The sequence below is a fragment of the Calypte anna genome, chromosome Z, assembly GCF_003957555.1.
Source record: "Calypte anna isolate BGI_N300 chromosome Z, bCalAnn1_v1.p, whole genome shotgun sequence".
NCBI lineage: Eukaryota > Metazoa > Chordata > Aves > Apodiformes > Trochilidae > Calypte > Calypte anna.
In genome coordinates this window covers 72,718,083-72,732,802 of record NC_044274.1, presented here as the reverse complement: position 1 = coordinate 72,732,802, position 14,720 = coordinate 72,718,083, and the positions used below count along the sequence as shown (strand labels likewise).

The window sequence follows — 14,720 nt, the reverse complement described above, 5'->3', positions numbered from 1 at the left end:
CAGTCTGTCTCTACTTGAGGTGCTGCACAGTTACTGAATTTAAAAGATCTTCCTAAAATCATTTAATTCCAAGGTAGCAATGAAATATTTCAGATATTGTAACATGCATTGTAACATCCCACAGCATCCTCCTGAAAAAGCTGTCAGCCCGTGGCTTGGACAGGAGCACCCTGTGCTGGGTTAGGAACTGGCTGGAGGGCCGGGCCCAGAGAGTGGTGCTGAACGGGGCTGATCCAGTTGGCAGCCGGTCACTAGTGGTGTCCCCCAAGGATCAGTGTTGGGCCCAGTGCTGTTCAATATCTTCATTGATGATTTAGATGAGGGGATTGAGTCCATCATCAGCAAATTCACAGATGACACCAAGCTGGGGGGAAGTGTGGATCAGCTGGAAGGCAGGAGGGCTCTGCAGAGGGACCTGGAGAGACTGGAGAGTTGGGATGTTCCCAAGGGGATGAGGTTCAACATTCCAAGTGCCGGGTCCTGCACTTTGGCCACAACAACCCCATGGGGAGCTCCAGGCTGGGCACAGAGTGGCAGAAAGGGAGTCTGGATTGCCAGGAAGCTGAAGAGGAGCCAGCAGTGTGCCCAGGTGGCCAAGAAGGCCAATGGCATCCTGGGCTGGCTCAGGAACAGCGTGGCCAGCAGGTCCAGGGAAGGGATTCTGCCCCTGTGCTCAGCCCTGGTGAGGCCACAGCTTGAGTCCTCTGTCCAGTTCTGGGCCCCTCAGGAAGTTCAGGAAGGAGATTGAGGTGCTGGAGCAGGTCCAGAGAAGAGCAAGGAGGCTGTGATGGGATCCAGCAGAATTGCTGTGAGGAAGGGCTGAGGGAGCTGGGGGTGTTGAGGCTGGAGAAGAGGAGGCTCAGGGGAGACCTCATCACTCTCTCCAACTCCCTGAAAGGAGGTTGGAGCCAGGGGGGGGTTGGGCTCTTTTCCCAGGCAACTCTCAGCAAGACAAGAGGGCACAAAGGGTCTCAAGTTGTGCCAGGGGAGGTTTAGGTTGGAGATGAGAAAGAATTTCTTTCTGGAGAGGGTGATCAGGCATTGGAATGGGCTGCCCAGGGAAGTAGTGGATTCTCCGTGTCTGGAGATCTTTCCAAAGAGCCTGGATGTGGCACTGAGTGCCATGGGCTGGGAACCACGGGGGGAGTGGATCAAGGGTTGGACTTGATGAGCTCTGAGCTCCCTTCCAACCCAGCCAATTCTATGATTCTATGCTAATGGCCTTGTTCAGATGACAGTCCACAGATTCTGTTTGAGAGGACTGCTTTGTTACCAAGCCTAATGATTGCCTAACATGATGGATATAATTTTGAAGTAGAATGTGAACAAATTTTATTTGCTAAAATTTTAGAGTTTTTGAAAGAATATGTAGAAAAAACCCCACCACAATGCTGACTTGGTCACATCCTGCCAGTAAGTACTAAAAGATAAAATTCTCTCCCATTCCACAGGACATTTTCCTAATAAAAACAATTCCATGTTCAGTTACAGTGATTAAAGTGCAGTGATACATGTCCTTGCTCCTTCCAACCTGAACCCTTCTATGATTTTATGATTCCATGCACATTGTAAGACATACTTACAATCACATACATTCATGTATTTGTAATGACAATTGTATCAAAACATTTAAATATTACTTCACATTTTATGACAGTAGTAAGAAGTGGTACAGTTTCTCTTCCAAGTGAGTGGAAGAATTAATTTCTCTTGATGTAAATTACAAAAAATGAGTTCTCAAGCTTAAGAATAGAGATATATATAGAGAGAGTATAAAATAAGTATCCAAACAGTTCCTAGGTACTGAGCCTTATATTTGTAGATATATGGGAGAGAAGACTGTGTAACAAGATGGTAAAATTTATTATAAAAATAAAAATGCATCATGAACCCCTATGTTTGGCAAGTTAAGACTGGAATTTGCATTGTAACCGCTGATACATGTGTGAATATATATATATATACACATATATATAAAAATATATATAAATATATATAAATATATATAAATATATATAAATATATATAAATATATATAAATATATATAAATATATATAAATATATATAAATATATATAAATATATATAAATATACACACAGACCAGAGCAACAATAATAAAACACTATTCTAATTTGTGGAAAGCTTAAAAAAGAAAATTCAAGGACAAGAAAATTCATATTTTTCCCTTTCCAAAAATAAACCCCACCTCTGCTTGCGAGCTAGCAACTGAAACAAAAGGAAAGGTCCATATCTCAAGTTGCAGTTCTACACTTCCACATATATTTAAATTGTTCTCCTCAAAATGTGACTTAGATACATAAGAATTCCCTCATCCTTAGGTATGGAATGATGTAAATATTGCACCCAACACCTAATTAAACTTTCTTACCTGACAAGCATCTCTATAAAGGACCATGTGCCTCTCTTACAGATAGGACACTGCAGAAGATCCAAGTAATACTTTAACATAGATGGAGACTTCCAAGGGGGATCACATTGGAGAACGAGGTACAAAATGCGATTAAGTTGAGCATAAAATATCCCATCACTATTTCCCTGCAAGAAAATGACAAAAAAATACTGGTCCATTGCTGGCCCAAGTTCCAAAATCACTACAAGTTTATGTGTTTTGTTTACTCCTTACAAGTCCACAGGTGTGATATCTCAGCTGAATGCATTATTGCTCAGAACAAACCTTCTCAATTGTCCCACTAGGTCAAAAAAAAAAAGAAAAAAAAAAAAAGGTGCAAAGCCACACAAATACTGTTTCTACAAGCTATTAAAAAATTCTGGTTCAGTTCCTCCACAATTATTTAGATCATTACATTCATATTACTTGTAACTATATAACAATTTAAAAAAAAAAAAACAAGTATTAAATTCTTTCCTTTTTTCACACAAACACATCGATGAACACAAAGTGAAAGGCTAATAGATCACTGGAAAACACCAAATACAATGCTAGAAGCACAGACCCCAATACCCCCATTTCTTGCTTTAATATTTATAATGCTTAAGTTTTCATCTCTTACCAACAGGGCATATTCTAGAAGGGAATGAAGAAGTGGCACGGGAGGTGTAGAGTACATCTGTCCAGCAAGTTCTGTGATTAAATCATTAAATAAATTCTCTTCCACTAATCCTTCCAGTACATGCCACATGCCTCTGGACACGTGAGTATTTTTAACCTAGGATTAGAATATCTTTTTAAGTAGAAGAACAACTTAATTAAAAAACCTTGTAAGAACAGGAAAACACTAAATGAAATGTTGGTAAAACACTTAAATACAGAGAAGACTATAAACAGAATATAGAATGCTATAATACATAAAATACAGAGAAGACTATAAACTACACCAGAAATATCACTGCCTGACCCATCAACTCCCTGTTATCTAGAAAGGCATTCACTGATGCTTAACTTGGCTTTCACTAAGAAGGTGGTAGATTTCAGAAAGTACTCTCTTCTTAGAAGGTCTGAATATGCCAACTCTTTAAAAAAAATAAATTAAAATTTGCTTAATAACTTGTCTATAATTTATTCTAGAAACACATGGAAAGGAGTTCTAATGTTTCCAAAAGTGCAGAGTACTGCACTACCACATCCTGCATGTACATCACTGGAGCAGCAAGATTATTAGGACCACTTAACAGCTAAAAAAATGGGAGGAAAAAGTAAAAACCAGAAAGCACATCATTTATGTGTACATTTTATAATCATAAACCCTGTAATTGTTTTAAGTCCCTATTTCTCTTGTTACCACAGATTACATCAGTAGCAGCTAATGCTGCCAATAGCACAGGTATTGATCCCAGGTGATTTCAAAGCTCTGAGGATTTTAATGGCACAGCTTCCCTCTTACTCTCAGCAACATGACAGCAACACTTAACCTCACCTGCTTTCAGAGGACCCAGAAGGATCTAATAGCTTTCATGAAATGCTATATCTGTCCTGCAATCTCTTATTGTCTCTACTCTCAGCTTTCCAAACATTTATTTCCATGGAGGAATGATATGGAGGAGGAGCTATTGAAGATCTTCCTTACATCACTCTCTACACCTTTCCTCTAGTCCAGTTTCAAGCCAAAGCTAAGATGCATGGACCAGTGCAACCATATTGCTAATTGAAGCACAAATTCCCTCTGCCTGATAACTTCTGCTCCAAAATCCAGCTATTCTCTTTGAACACAAAGCCTGAGGCTCTGGAAAAATCAAAGAAACTGGGACAGGGAGTCACAGCTGAGAGAAACAGTGATTAGGATCACTGATTGGACTGCTTTCCTGGCTTGCTGTTCCTTTAGTCCCCAACAACTTTTAGACTCCATGAGCTCTGCCAAACAAACTGGTTCCCAATGTACATTGGATAAAGCTACTCAAGGCTTCCTACCAGTTATTTGCAAATTAGTTTTAAATTTAAATAAACACTGACTTTGAGTACAGTTGTGGTTCTGAGGTCTACACAGTAGACTATTACCAAGATTATTTCCAGAAATGTTTCATCAATAAACTAAAATCACTGGGATTCAGTCAAGCCTGAAAAAACTTTGAAAGAGATTATAATAGTAGTTAAATCACAGCTAATGTCTCAGAGAATAAGCTCCACCTTACCATCAGATACTTAAGTTTCTCTGCAAATGATTCATTCTCAGATTCCTAAAGCATGCCATTGTTACACTAACAATAAATAAAGCTGATCAAGAGATTATTTTTTTAATCAAATCTTTGTGCATCTGGCATTTACAACTCACATTTATTTCCATTTTGTCATTTATACATGTGCTACTATTAAACTCTTAACATTATTTCCTTTGGAAACAATGGCTGCACTCCTACTTTTGTAATGTCAATTACATGCAAACAGCACATCTAAGGAGCAATTATTAACTGTCTAGTAAAAGTCAGAGAACAACTTCAACACATCCCAGATTTAAGGTGTGTGTGAAGAGAATCATAGAATCATAGAATCATAGAATTGGCTGGGTTGGAAGGGACCTCAGAGCTCATCAAGTCCAACCCTTGATCCACTCCCCCCGTGGTTCCCAGCCCATGGCACTCAGTGCCACATCCAGGCTCTTTGGAAAGATCTCCAGACACGGAGAATCCACTACTTCCCTGGGCAGCCCATTCCAATGCCTGATCACCCTCTCCAGAAAGAAATTCTTTCTCATCTCCAACCTAAACCTCCCCTGGCACAACTTGAGACCCTTTGTGCCCTCTTGTCTTGCTGAGAGTTGCCTGGGAAAAGAGCCCAACCCCCCCCTGGCTCCAACCTCCTTTCAGGGAGTTGGAGAGAGTGATGAGGTCTCCCCTGAGCCTCCTCTTCTCCAGCCTCAACACCCCCAGCTCCCTCAGCCCTTCCTCACAGCAATTCTGCTGGATCCCTTCACAGCCTCCTTGCTCTTCTCTGGACCTGCTCCAGCACCTCAAGCTCCTTCCTGAACTTCCTGAGGGGCCCAGAACTGGACAGAGGACTCAAGCTGTGGCCTCACCAGGGCTGAGCACAGGGGCAGAATCCCTTCCCTGGACCTGCTGGCCACGCTGTTCCTGAGCCAGCCCAGGATGCCATTGGTCTTCTTGGCCACCTGGGTGTATTCTGCATGTACAAGCATGTTAGGACTGGCCCTAAGCTGGTACCTGTCTTCTTATGTTGTGACTGAACCTTGTACCTCTTGAAAACCCTGGTACTAGGAGAAAGAGTAATGTGGATGGGTTATCTGGACAGTACCTGCAAGAAATCTGTTTTGGGAGAGCACGAGCTCCTTTGCACTGCCTTCAGGAGGGAGGATCAGTTTATAGCTTGTGTGTAAGAGAGGGTGATAGAAAACTGAAGCCATCAATATACTGCCTACAAAAGTCCCTTATCAGATACAAAGGCTAGCAAAGGGTATTGCACAAAACAGTGAAAGACAGAACAGGTCATGCATAGCAGAAGCATTAGAATCAGGCATAGAATCTTCTAACAAAAAAGTCTCTTATTGTTGAAGGCACAGAACAACAATTTCAGGCTATATGTTTAGAAAACTAATATTTTGGGTTGTTTTCCCCATGAACAAAATATGAACCTTAATTTTCAGTGAAAATCTGCTCTGTAGCAGAAAAGCACAAGGTATTTTTGGCCATTAGTGATAGTGCTGGACAATGAATAAGGAGTTTTAGTGGTCTTGTTTGAAAAATATATTTTCCACTTCCCTTCCTTCTTGTGTAGCAAGAGATTGAATAAAAAGAGAATTCTGAAAAGGCTGGGAGCTCATTTTGTCAACTATTTATGTAGCATGGCTCATGAATCTTCAGAAATACAAGCAGTTAATAGGTATTCTTTAAGTGTTTTCCATTTTAACTTTTAACAGAAGTTACCACATGAATTATAGTAGCTCATAGCTACTATGTATAACACTTTAAAAGTACTAAGAGATAATGTTTCATCATTACTTAAAGATTTATTCTTAGCATTATAGATAGAAAAAGGAACTTTTTGAAAGTAGTTACTTATTTTGGATATAAAAAAACCCAACACTCAAAACCTGTTGGTGACCTGTGCCTGACATATGGCATATAGTCAGCCCAAAGGGAAGGAAAAATGAAAAATTAAGTAGACAGTAATCAAAACAAAAGTCAAAATATTTAGGAAAGTAGGACTGGAAAACAATGTACTCTACTTGCAACCTGTGCTTCAGTACATTCTGAAACTTGCACCGTGATGTTTAAAGCATATTCTGGGAGAACAGCTACTGCTACAGCAAGAAAACCTTCAGCTGATGTGTGTCCCTACTGCCAAAAAGAGGTGAGCACTGCAAAACATGGTGTGTGCTTTCTCTTCAGTGCTACTGCATAAGTAAAGTGCTTGAATTATTTAAGATCCTTTAAATCACATTAGGGCATCCTTGCTTCTTGTCTCTAAACAGTAACAAGTAAAGTTCTCTTAAGCAGCATGATCAAAGGGCTTCTTTTCAATAGGGGACAGTACTGAAAGTGCTGAAAGAACTAACAAAATTCAACGTTTCAAGGATGTTCTATAATTCAATAATTTTATTAGCGTTTCAGATAATATAATTATTTTAAAGTGTTTCTTCAGTAGCTAATTTCACTATTAAATTACGTTTGCCTAACTTCATAATAAAATTCTGTATTTGCAACATGTTCTCTTTGTAATAATCCTTACCTCTGGACTGCATTTCCTTAGCTGGTCTTTTTGAGCAAACCTGTGCTTAGCAGCCTGTAAAACAGGATAATGTCAACATGCACACTGGATACCAATAAACATTCAATAAATACTGTGTGAAACCCCTCAAATGGCAGCTTTTGGTAAACAATGATCAAGCAAAACATTCAACACAGTGATCTATTTATATTTATAATATATTCAGATGGAAAAATTATGAAACAGTGATTCAAAAGCAAAACAACACAGGCAGTTTTGCTCCCCATTCTTCCTGTTATTCTCTACTTCTCACTTGTGCAGTTGTAATGCAAGTACAGCTTGGTCCATTTAACCACATTAAAAAATATTAAGTGTCTTCAATTTTTCTGTGGCAAAGTGCAGACTTTGGATTCCTATTTCAAGTTACCCATAATGTGAAGATATTACTATTTATCTGTGTTCTAGTGTTACAATCTTATTCTTATGTGCTACTAAGAAAGTCTTTTAGGAGAGGTTGCCTTTATGATGATCATTCCCTGAACTGTGCACTGCTCATAATAATCTGAAGATGATGTGGTAGGAAGTGTGCTATACATGAAAAGTCAAAGACATTAATTTTTTACTTTCCACTGAGAAAAGATGTAGCACTTGAAGGTGCATAGATGGAACCACCAGGAGTCTACCATTGGTTAAACTCATGTTTAAACACTGTGTATGCTGAGGAATTAAAAATTCTCACTATTTTGCCACTAAGAACTTACATTTTTATATATAGAGGACAAGATTATGCAATTAAAAATACTATTGTTTTAGTTATATTGTATTTCATGTAAGAAAGCTCCTACAAAATACTTACATACTATCATTTGCATCACTGTAAATTAGAGATCATAAATCCTACCTCAAAGTTATCAGTTTTTTTTTTACTTGTGAAATAGTGCTTTTAATTACAAATGCAGCTCTTTTATCAGTATTAGATATGTGACAACATTAAAACAAAGGAGTACATTTAGCCCTGTTTTTTACTTGTGATACAAAACATTATGATTGAACAAAGCACTTGCTCTAGGAGATGGCTGGTTTAAAATGTTAGTGTAACTTAGCTAGGTAACATGAAAGTCATAAAGACTATAATCCCATGGCATTTTGTTGAAAAACACTAATTTCTACTTACCCCATGCATTACACCAATGTTTCAGGTAGTACACCACATACCCATACCTACCAATTACCACTACCAAATTATATTTTAACTATTGGCAGATCTAGTAAATATGTGAATTATTAAACACTGGAGGATAAAAGATATCATTACAGTTTCAAAATATGTTAAAATATCCAATTCATTAGCTCATTACTGAATGAAATATAATTTGATCATATACATTTTACATTAAGAACGATTGTTACTTACCTCTGCAAAATATATATGTTTTATAACAGCACTTTTCATTTCAGCAAGCTGCATGTTGGCTATCACTTGGTCTGTTCCCTTTGCAGACAGGAAACTGTTTCTTTGGGTATCCTCAGTATTTTGTATTTCGTTCTGTGCAGAGAAAAATAAAATAGCACTTTTTAAAAGAATCTTTTTAAGTTTCGAAGCTAATGCTCTACACCAGCTTTTATGCACTAGGCCTTTCTGTATATTCTGTACTAAATTCTTGTGTGTATAAGCATGTCATTGTTGAATAATGTATTATGTGCCAGATAAACAGCTGACAGTTTGGACCATGCAATCATTTTATGAAGGCTACTCCTACAACAAAATCTTTACAGTTCCTGCTTGTAAGCCTGAACTAAACTAGCAATTTAAAAATTAAGTCCTTTTTTTTTTTTATTTTCCCCTAGTAATTTAATCTCTGAGCTCACCTATCATTTCCAGCTATTTCTTCAGCACAGGGAGAGAAAAAGTATTTCTTACACTGGTTTCCAACTCATTCTGAAAACACTCTAAGCAAAGGCACAGAATAATTTTTGTTAGTAAAAAACCCCTACAAAAATAATTAGAAGTTATTTAAGGATATGAGAAGAACACATTTCAGTAAGGGTATGTTTTTCATCAAAGATATACAGACTGAGAATAAAACACCAACTTTTATTTAGGTAAATCCATACATAACTGAAACCAGCCTCGTTCTCAAGTGTTATGAGTTAAGAACACAGGTGCAGCTGAAGTGTTCCCCTTGGTCACAGTACTGATGGCCATTTTTTACTTGGAAGCCTTGGGGTATCTTTCCTTCTCATTCAAACACCTAAATCAGATGGGTGAATCAAGTGTGGAATCATAGACTGGTTTGGGTTGGAAGGGATTTTGAAGTTCATCCAGTTCCAGCCTCCCTGCATGGTCAGGGACACCTCCCAGAGCCCAGGGTGCTCCAAGCCCCATCCAACCAGGGGTGGGACACTCCCAGGGATGGGGCAGCCACAGCTTCCCTGGGAAACCTGGGCCAGGGGCTCAGCACCCTCACATTAAACAGTTTTTTTCTAATTTGTAGCCTAAATCTCCTCTCTTACAGTTTGAAACCATTCCCTCTCATTCCATCACTCCAGGCCCTTTTCCAAAGTCCCTCCTCAGCTTTCCTGTAGCCTTTTCAGTTACTGCAAGGCTGCTATAAGATCTCCTTGGAGCCTCCTCTTCTCCAGGCTGAACAACCCACCCCAGCTCTCTCAGCCTGTCCTTGTAGGACCTGCTCCAGCCTGCTGATAATCTTCATGGACTCCTCTGGACTCACTCCAAGAGCTCCATGTTCTTCCTGTGTTTAAGGATCCAGAAGACAGAATACTCCAGGTGGGGTCCCACAGGAGCAGAGGGGCAGAATAACTTCCCTCAGTCTGCTGGACACACAGTTCCTTTGATGCAGACCAGGATACAGTTTGTTTCCAGGCTGCAAGTGCACATTTTGTCAGCTTATGTTGAGTTTCTCCTCAAATAACATCCCCAAGTTCTTCCTCTCAAGGCTTCTCAATCCTTTCCCTGCCCAACCTATTATCTGTGCTTGGGATTGCCCTCACCTAGGTGCAGACCTTGCCCTTGGTGAACTTCATGAGGTTAAGATTTAGGGTGAGGCTCACCCCTAAAGCCTGTCAAGGTCATGGGTAATATGAGATATAACAGTTTTCAAGACCAAGTTTGAAACACTGCACATTTCTTCTCTTTTTCAGATTTTCCCTCAAACCTGTAATTCAGACCAAAAGTATTTGGCATGTGCATAACTATATTTGTAACCAAATACCAAGATTCTTGCACAAGACAGAAAATAGCTGAATACTTCCAGTTACTTGATAAGAGCTCTAAACAGTTTCTGATGAGTCAGGGATACCCAAACTGTGATGCACTGACTAATCTTTAGCTCTTGTGGTACTTTCTGCATGCTATTTTCAAGATGTTTATATAGAATCATTGGATGGCTTGGGTTAGAAGAGACCTCAGAGATCATCTAATTCCAACCCCCCTGCCATGCCACTCAGATTCAAACAATTCATAGAAACATCTTGCCAAAACTATTATCAATCCAGCATGCTCCAACAAAGTAAAAAATACATATAGTCACACATATTTAGTCAGATAGATACATAAATATTTGAAATCTTGACCAAAGGAAAAAAAAAAAAAGGAAAAAATCTTTTTCCTTGATATTTTGTGAATGTTTAGTTGGTTGTCACTTACACTGGAACTACTCCTGAAGCCTAATTAATTTTTCTAGTAATAGAAGCACAAAGCAGGAGCCAGGTAAAAACATGAGGAGGAACTAATGTATGCTTTCCATAAGTGTTATTTCTCCAGGTCTGAAATAAAACTGTTTTCTATCATGGAATCACAGATGAGGTGAAGTTGGAAGGGATCCTTGCAAGGGATCTGGTCCAAACCCCAGCCCAAGGAGTTCAATTGCCCAGGACCACACCTGAACAGCTTTTCAGCATCTCTAAGAATGGAGGCTCCACAGCCTCTTTGGGCTCCATCACTCTCAGAGTAAATAAAAGTGTTTCCTGACTTTCAGACAGCCCCTCCTGTGCTTCAGTTTGTCCCCACTGCCTCTTGTCCTGTCACAGGACACCCCTGGCTCCACCTTCTTTGCATCCTCCCTTCAGCTATTAATAAACATCCCTGAGCTTTCTCTTAAATAAAAAAATGCTTCTGGAGTCAGATTACTTTCTAACAAATTGCAAAATACTCAGGCTGATCATATTCCCCTCTATGGTGAGAATAATAGAATCATTCAGGAAAAGACCTTTAAGATAACCAAATGCATCCATTAACCTAACATGGTCAGTCCACCACTAAACCATTTCCCTCAGCAACACATCTAATTAAAGCCACATTATTTACAGTGCTCAATAAACCTGATATAAATCACTAAAAAATGACAGTGAAGAAGAAATTTGAGATTTTTTTTTTTTTTAATTTACTTACCTCAAGAAGGTAATCTCCTAGATATTGCAAAGGGTAGTATTGAGCTTGCATAGGAAAAACATTGCTGTTGACAAATATATGAGTAATACCATCCTCTGGATCTAGAGATGAACATATGGTTGCCTTCCCAGCCTGAAGAATTCTAAATAAACATATTTGGAAAGATATCTTTATTGCATTATATTAGTTCTGCCTACAGCTACATTATCATTCACAAACTACAAGCATGCAAGTGTACCAGAGTGAGAGTTTTAGATGTATGACACTGCCTAACCTTCATTAGAAGGATAAATGGGTGCTTAATAAAAAGAAGAGGAAAGAACACACTTGAAAGGATGTATTTATCCCTACAGTTTAACACTACTAATTAAAATCCATGTATATCCCTTAGGTGTCTGAGAGAAATCTTTAGCTGTACACTTTTTCAAAGATCAAACTTGGTGACAGCAGCTATAACTCACTGCATTATGGCCCCCACAATAATGATGGTATTTCAATTAAGTTCTACCATAGATTAAGCATTTTAACAAAAACAGAACACTGCTTTTCTGAACTGTAACTTGATGTTTTCGTAATGCAAATAGTTTTGGCATAATTTTGGAATAATTCACAGAATTTGGTGCTGTCCAAGATGATACACAGGAAATAAATTTGTCTCCATTATATGTAAGTGCTTCTCCAAAGGCAATTTCCAGATTTGCACTGGTGCAACTACTCCTGTCTTTTTGAAAAAATGCTAAAAAAAAAATGGTGGAAGAAATAAGGTCTCTTGACATGCTGGATAAATGTTTTACTTCTTTGAATTCACATATGCAAAAAGCAAGGGATGCTGGTGTCACACACTGATCCATCCAATAGCTGGGCACTGCAGGTAGGAAAAGCATAGAAGTGGGAGAAAAAGTTGTTGTCATAAATATTAGAGAAAAATAATTTTTTATCCAAAGCTTCAGGGGCTTTTATAACAAAGAGAGTACTCACTGGGGAAAAAAAATGTACACCTTTCAGTATTTTTTTGTGACTGAGCAAAAGGACCCCCACGCTGGTGTATGGGAAACAGTCTGGACAAAGAGATTACTTCCAAAAAACTTCCTGATCACCTGTCTTGCTGGGGTAGCTCCTGTTAAAGGTTACTTCTATTGCAAATAGAGACTTGTCCAAGATAGTGTTTCAAAAGTGTTATCATGAAGATCTGCATGAGCATTTTTCACAAGTGTAGCAGCATGACTGCATCTTTCTGCAAGACACCATGTAATGAACTCTTCCACTTAGTCAAGAAGAAAGGATACTTAGAATTTCTGCAGCTGGCAAAGTAAGAGATGGTCACTTAACTACACCTCACTTTGTCTTTACAAACTACAAAGAGGCATCCTGTGATGCAACATGCAGCCCTTTACACCATGACCAACCAGACAAATGTCTTGCCTCTGCATCTCTGGCAAGCTCAGACCCCAGAAGTACTCCTAACTAATTGGGAGTTCAACAGAAAAGTCAGATTGTACCCTGAAAAGAACCTGGAGGCCAAACAGTGTCAGGGGATGTTTTCTTTTACTGCACCAGAAGCAAAAATTACTTAGTGCGCTCAGTTTGCAAGTCCATGTAGTACTTAAACCATAGAATCCAAAAGTGTAAGGAAGAGTATGAATAAAAAACAAACTACAAACCTAAAAACAAACAGCCCCAGAATTCTTACATTCCACTTGTCTTCTTTTTCCCTTTTTTTCCTTTATAATTTTGCCCTTTCCCTTCTGAACTACATGTATTTACATCACAGGAGAAACATGTGTTATATCACACATGAGGTCCACACTGCTACAAGAAGCTGTTGCACAGTGCAGATCACAGCTGGCTCAGGCCACCCCAGCAAGTGAAACACATTTTCCTGTCCTGACTAACATTTGAATGTATCATCTGTACAAAATAAACACTTACTCTTAAAACAAAAGCAAACCTATGTATCTTGCCTCATGAAGAAAGTTTTTGTAAGCAGCTTACTGAAAAGGCAAGCATATAGCAGTGTTATTTTGACACTATAGCAAAACAAAGCAAGAAAAGCAGTTGTGATACAGATTTAATTTTATTATAAAAATATGGAAGTATACTAATGAAAATTCAGTTTGAAAAACTGGAGGTTCTTACAGATCAAATTAAATGAAATCCCAGAAATGTGCTCAACCATATAATCCCATGTTCCATTGTTCATTATTTAGGCTTTAAGACATATCCTCCTACCTTCTAATAGATTCCATTTGTTTATCACCTCCATTAACAAGGAGGACAACTTTCCATCCATGGAAGGCCCCTGGAGCACTGGACTGTGTCAGTTCTCTGCGCCACCTTTTAGGTGCAGACTGCATTTGAGGTGAATAATGGCTGTCTTTTTCAATTTCATATCCCCATTCATACGTTGTTTCATCAAGCCATCTGCCACTTTCAGCACTATTAATTATGTACTCCTTAGTTAGTATCCACTTTCCTAAAAAGCAAATGAACTGTCAGCTACAAAAGATTTTTTTTTGTGCAGACAAATGGCAATCAACTGAAGCTCTAATATAAAATTAACTTCAACCTTTCTTGTGCAAAAAGCTGGAATTGTAAGTACCATTTTAAAAACGTCTTCCTATTACAAGAGTTCTCCTTTTCACATTTTAAAATCAGAATTCTCACAATGCCACTAAAAATGATGGTTTTGTTTTAAAGATGAAGTACCTTTTTACTCTTCCTAGAGAAAATATTTGTCTATCTCCTCAAAAAACTGCTTCCAGGATTCTTTTTCTCAGAGTTCCAAAGAACCCTGCTTAACCCCTTAATTTTAATATAATTTAACATTTTTACAAATGTACTAAAATGTAAAGAACTGAGGAGATGTTTTACCACAGATTATTAAAAAGAGGAAGGAAGGTTTTAGCATGTAAGCTGTTTCTTTTATACATTCTTAATATCAATTGCACTGTGAGAGTAGTGAATACCAATATGAGGGGGATATGGTTTTGGACTTTTGTCTTTCCCCTTTATTCTTTTCACATCCTTTTCTCTCATCCTTTGGCTCCACCTCCTCCACCTCTCCCCTTTCATCTTCCACATGTATGCTTTTGATGCTGTGTGTAATGATCTTCCCCTTTTTCTCTCTCTCTCTTCTTCTTACAGCTTCAGGTCAAGAGCTGTGGTTAGT

At 38.5% G+C, this 14,720-nt stretch overlaps 1 protein-coding gene across 1 annotated transcript in view; it reads right to left on the bottom strand.

Annotated features, from left to right (window-relative positions):
- The window catches only part of SLF1 (SMC5-SMC6 complex localization factor 1), a 38,622-nt gene that overhangs the window by 20,661 nt on the left and 3,241 nt on the right, over positions 1 to 14,720 (bottom strand). Inside the window, exons 4-9 of the mRNA XM_030467634.1 lie at positions 13,781 to 14,024; positions 11,552 to 11,693; positions 8,555 to 8,686; positions 7,162 to 7,215; positions 3,035 to 3,190; positions 2,392 to 2,558 (exon numbers count right to left, since the gene is read on the bottom strand). Coding sequence (XP_030323494.1) covers positions 2,392 to 2,558; positions 3,035 to 3,190; positions 7,162 to 7,215; positions 8,555 to 8,686; positions 11,552 to 11,693; positions 13,781 to 14,024 — 895 coding nt within the window. The remainder of the gene's footprint in view (positions 1 to 2,391; positions 2,559 to 3,034; positions 3,191 to 7,161; positions 7,216 to 8,554; positions 8,687 to 11,551; positions 11,694 to 13,780; positions 14,025 to 14,720) is intronic.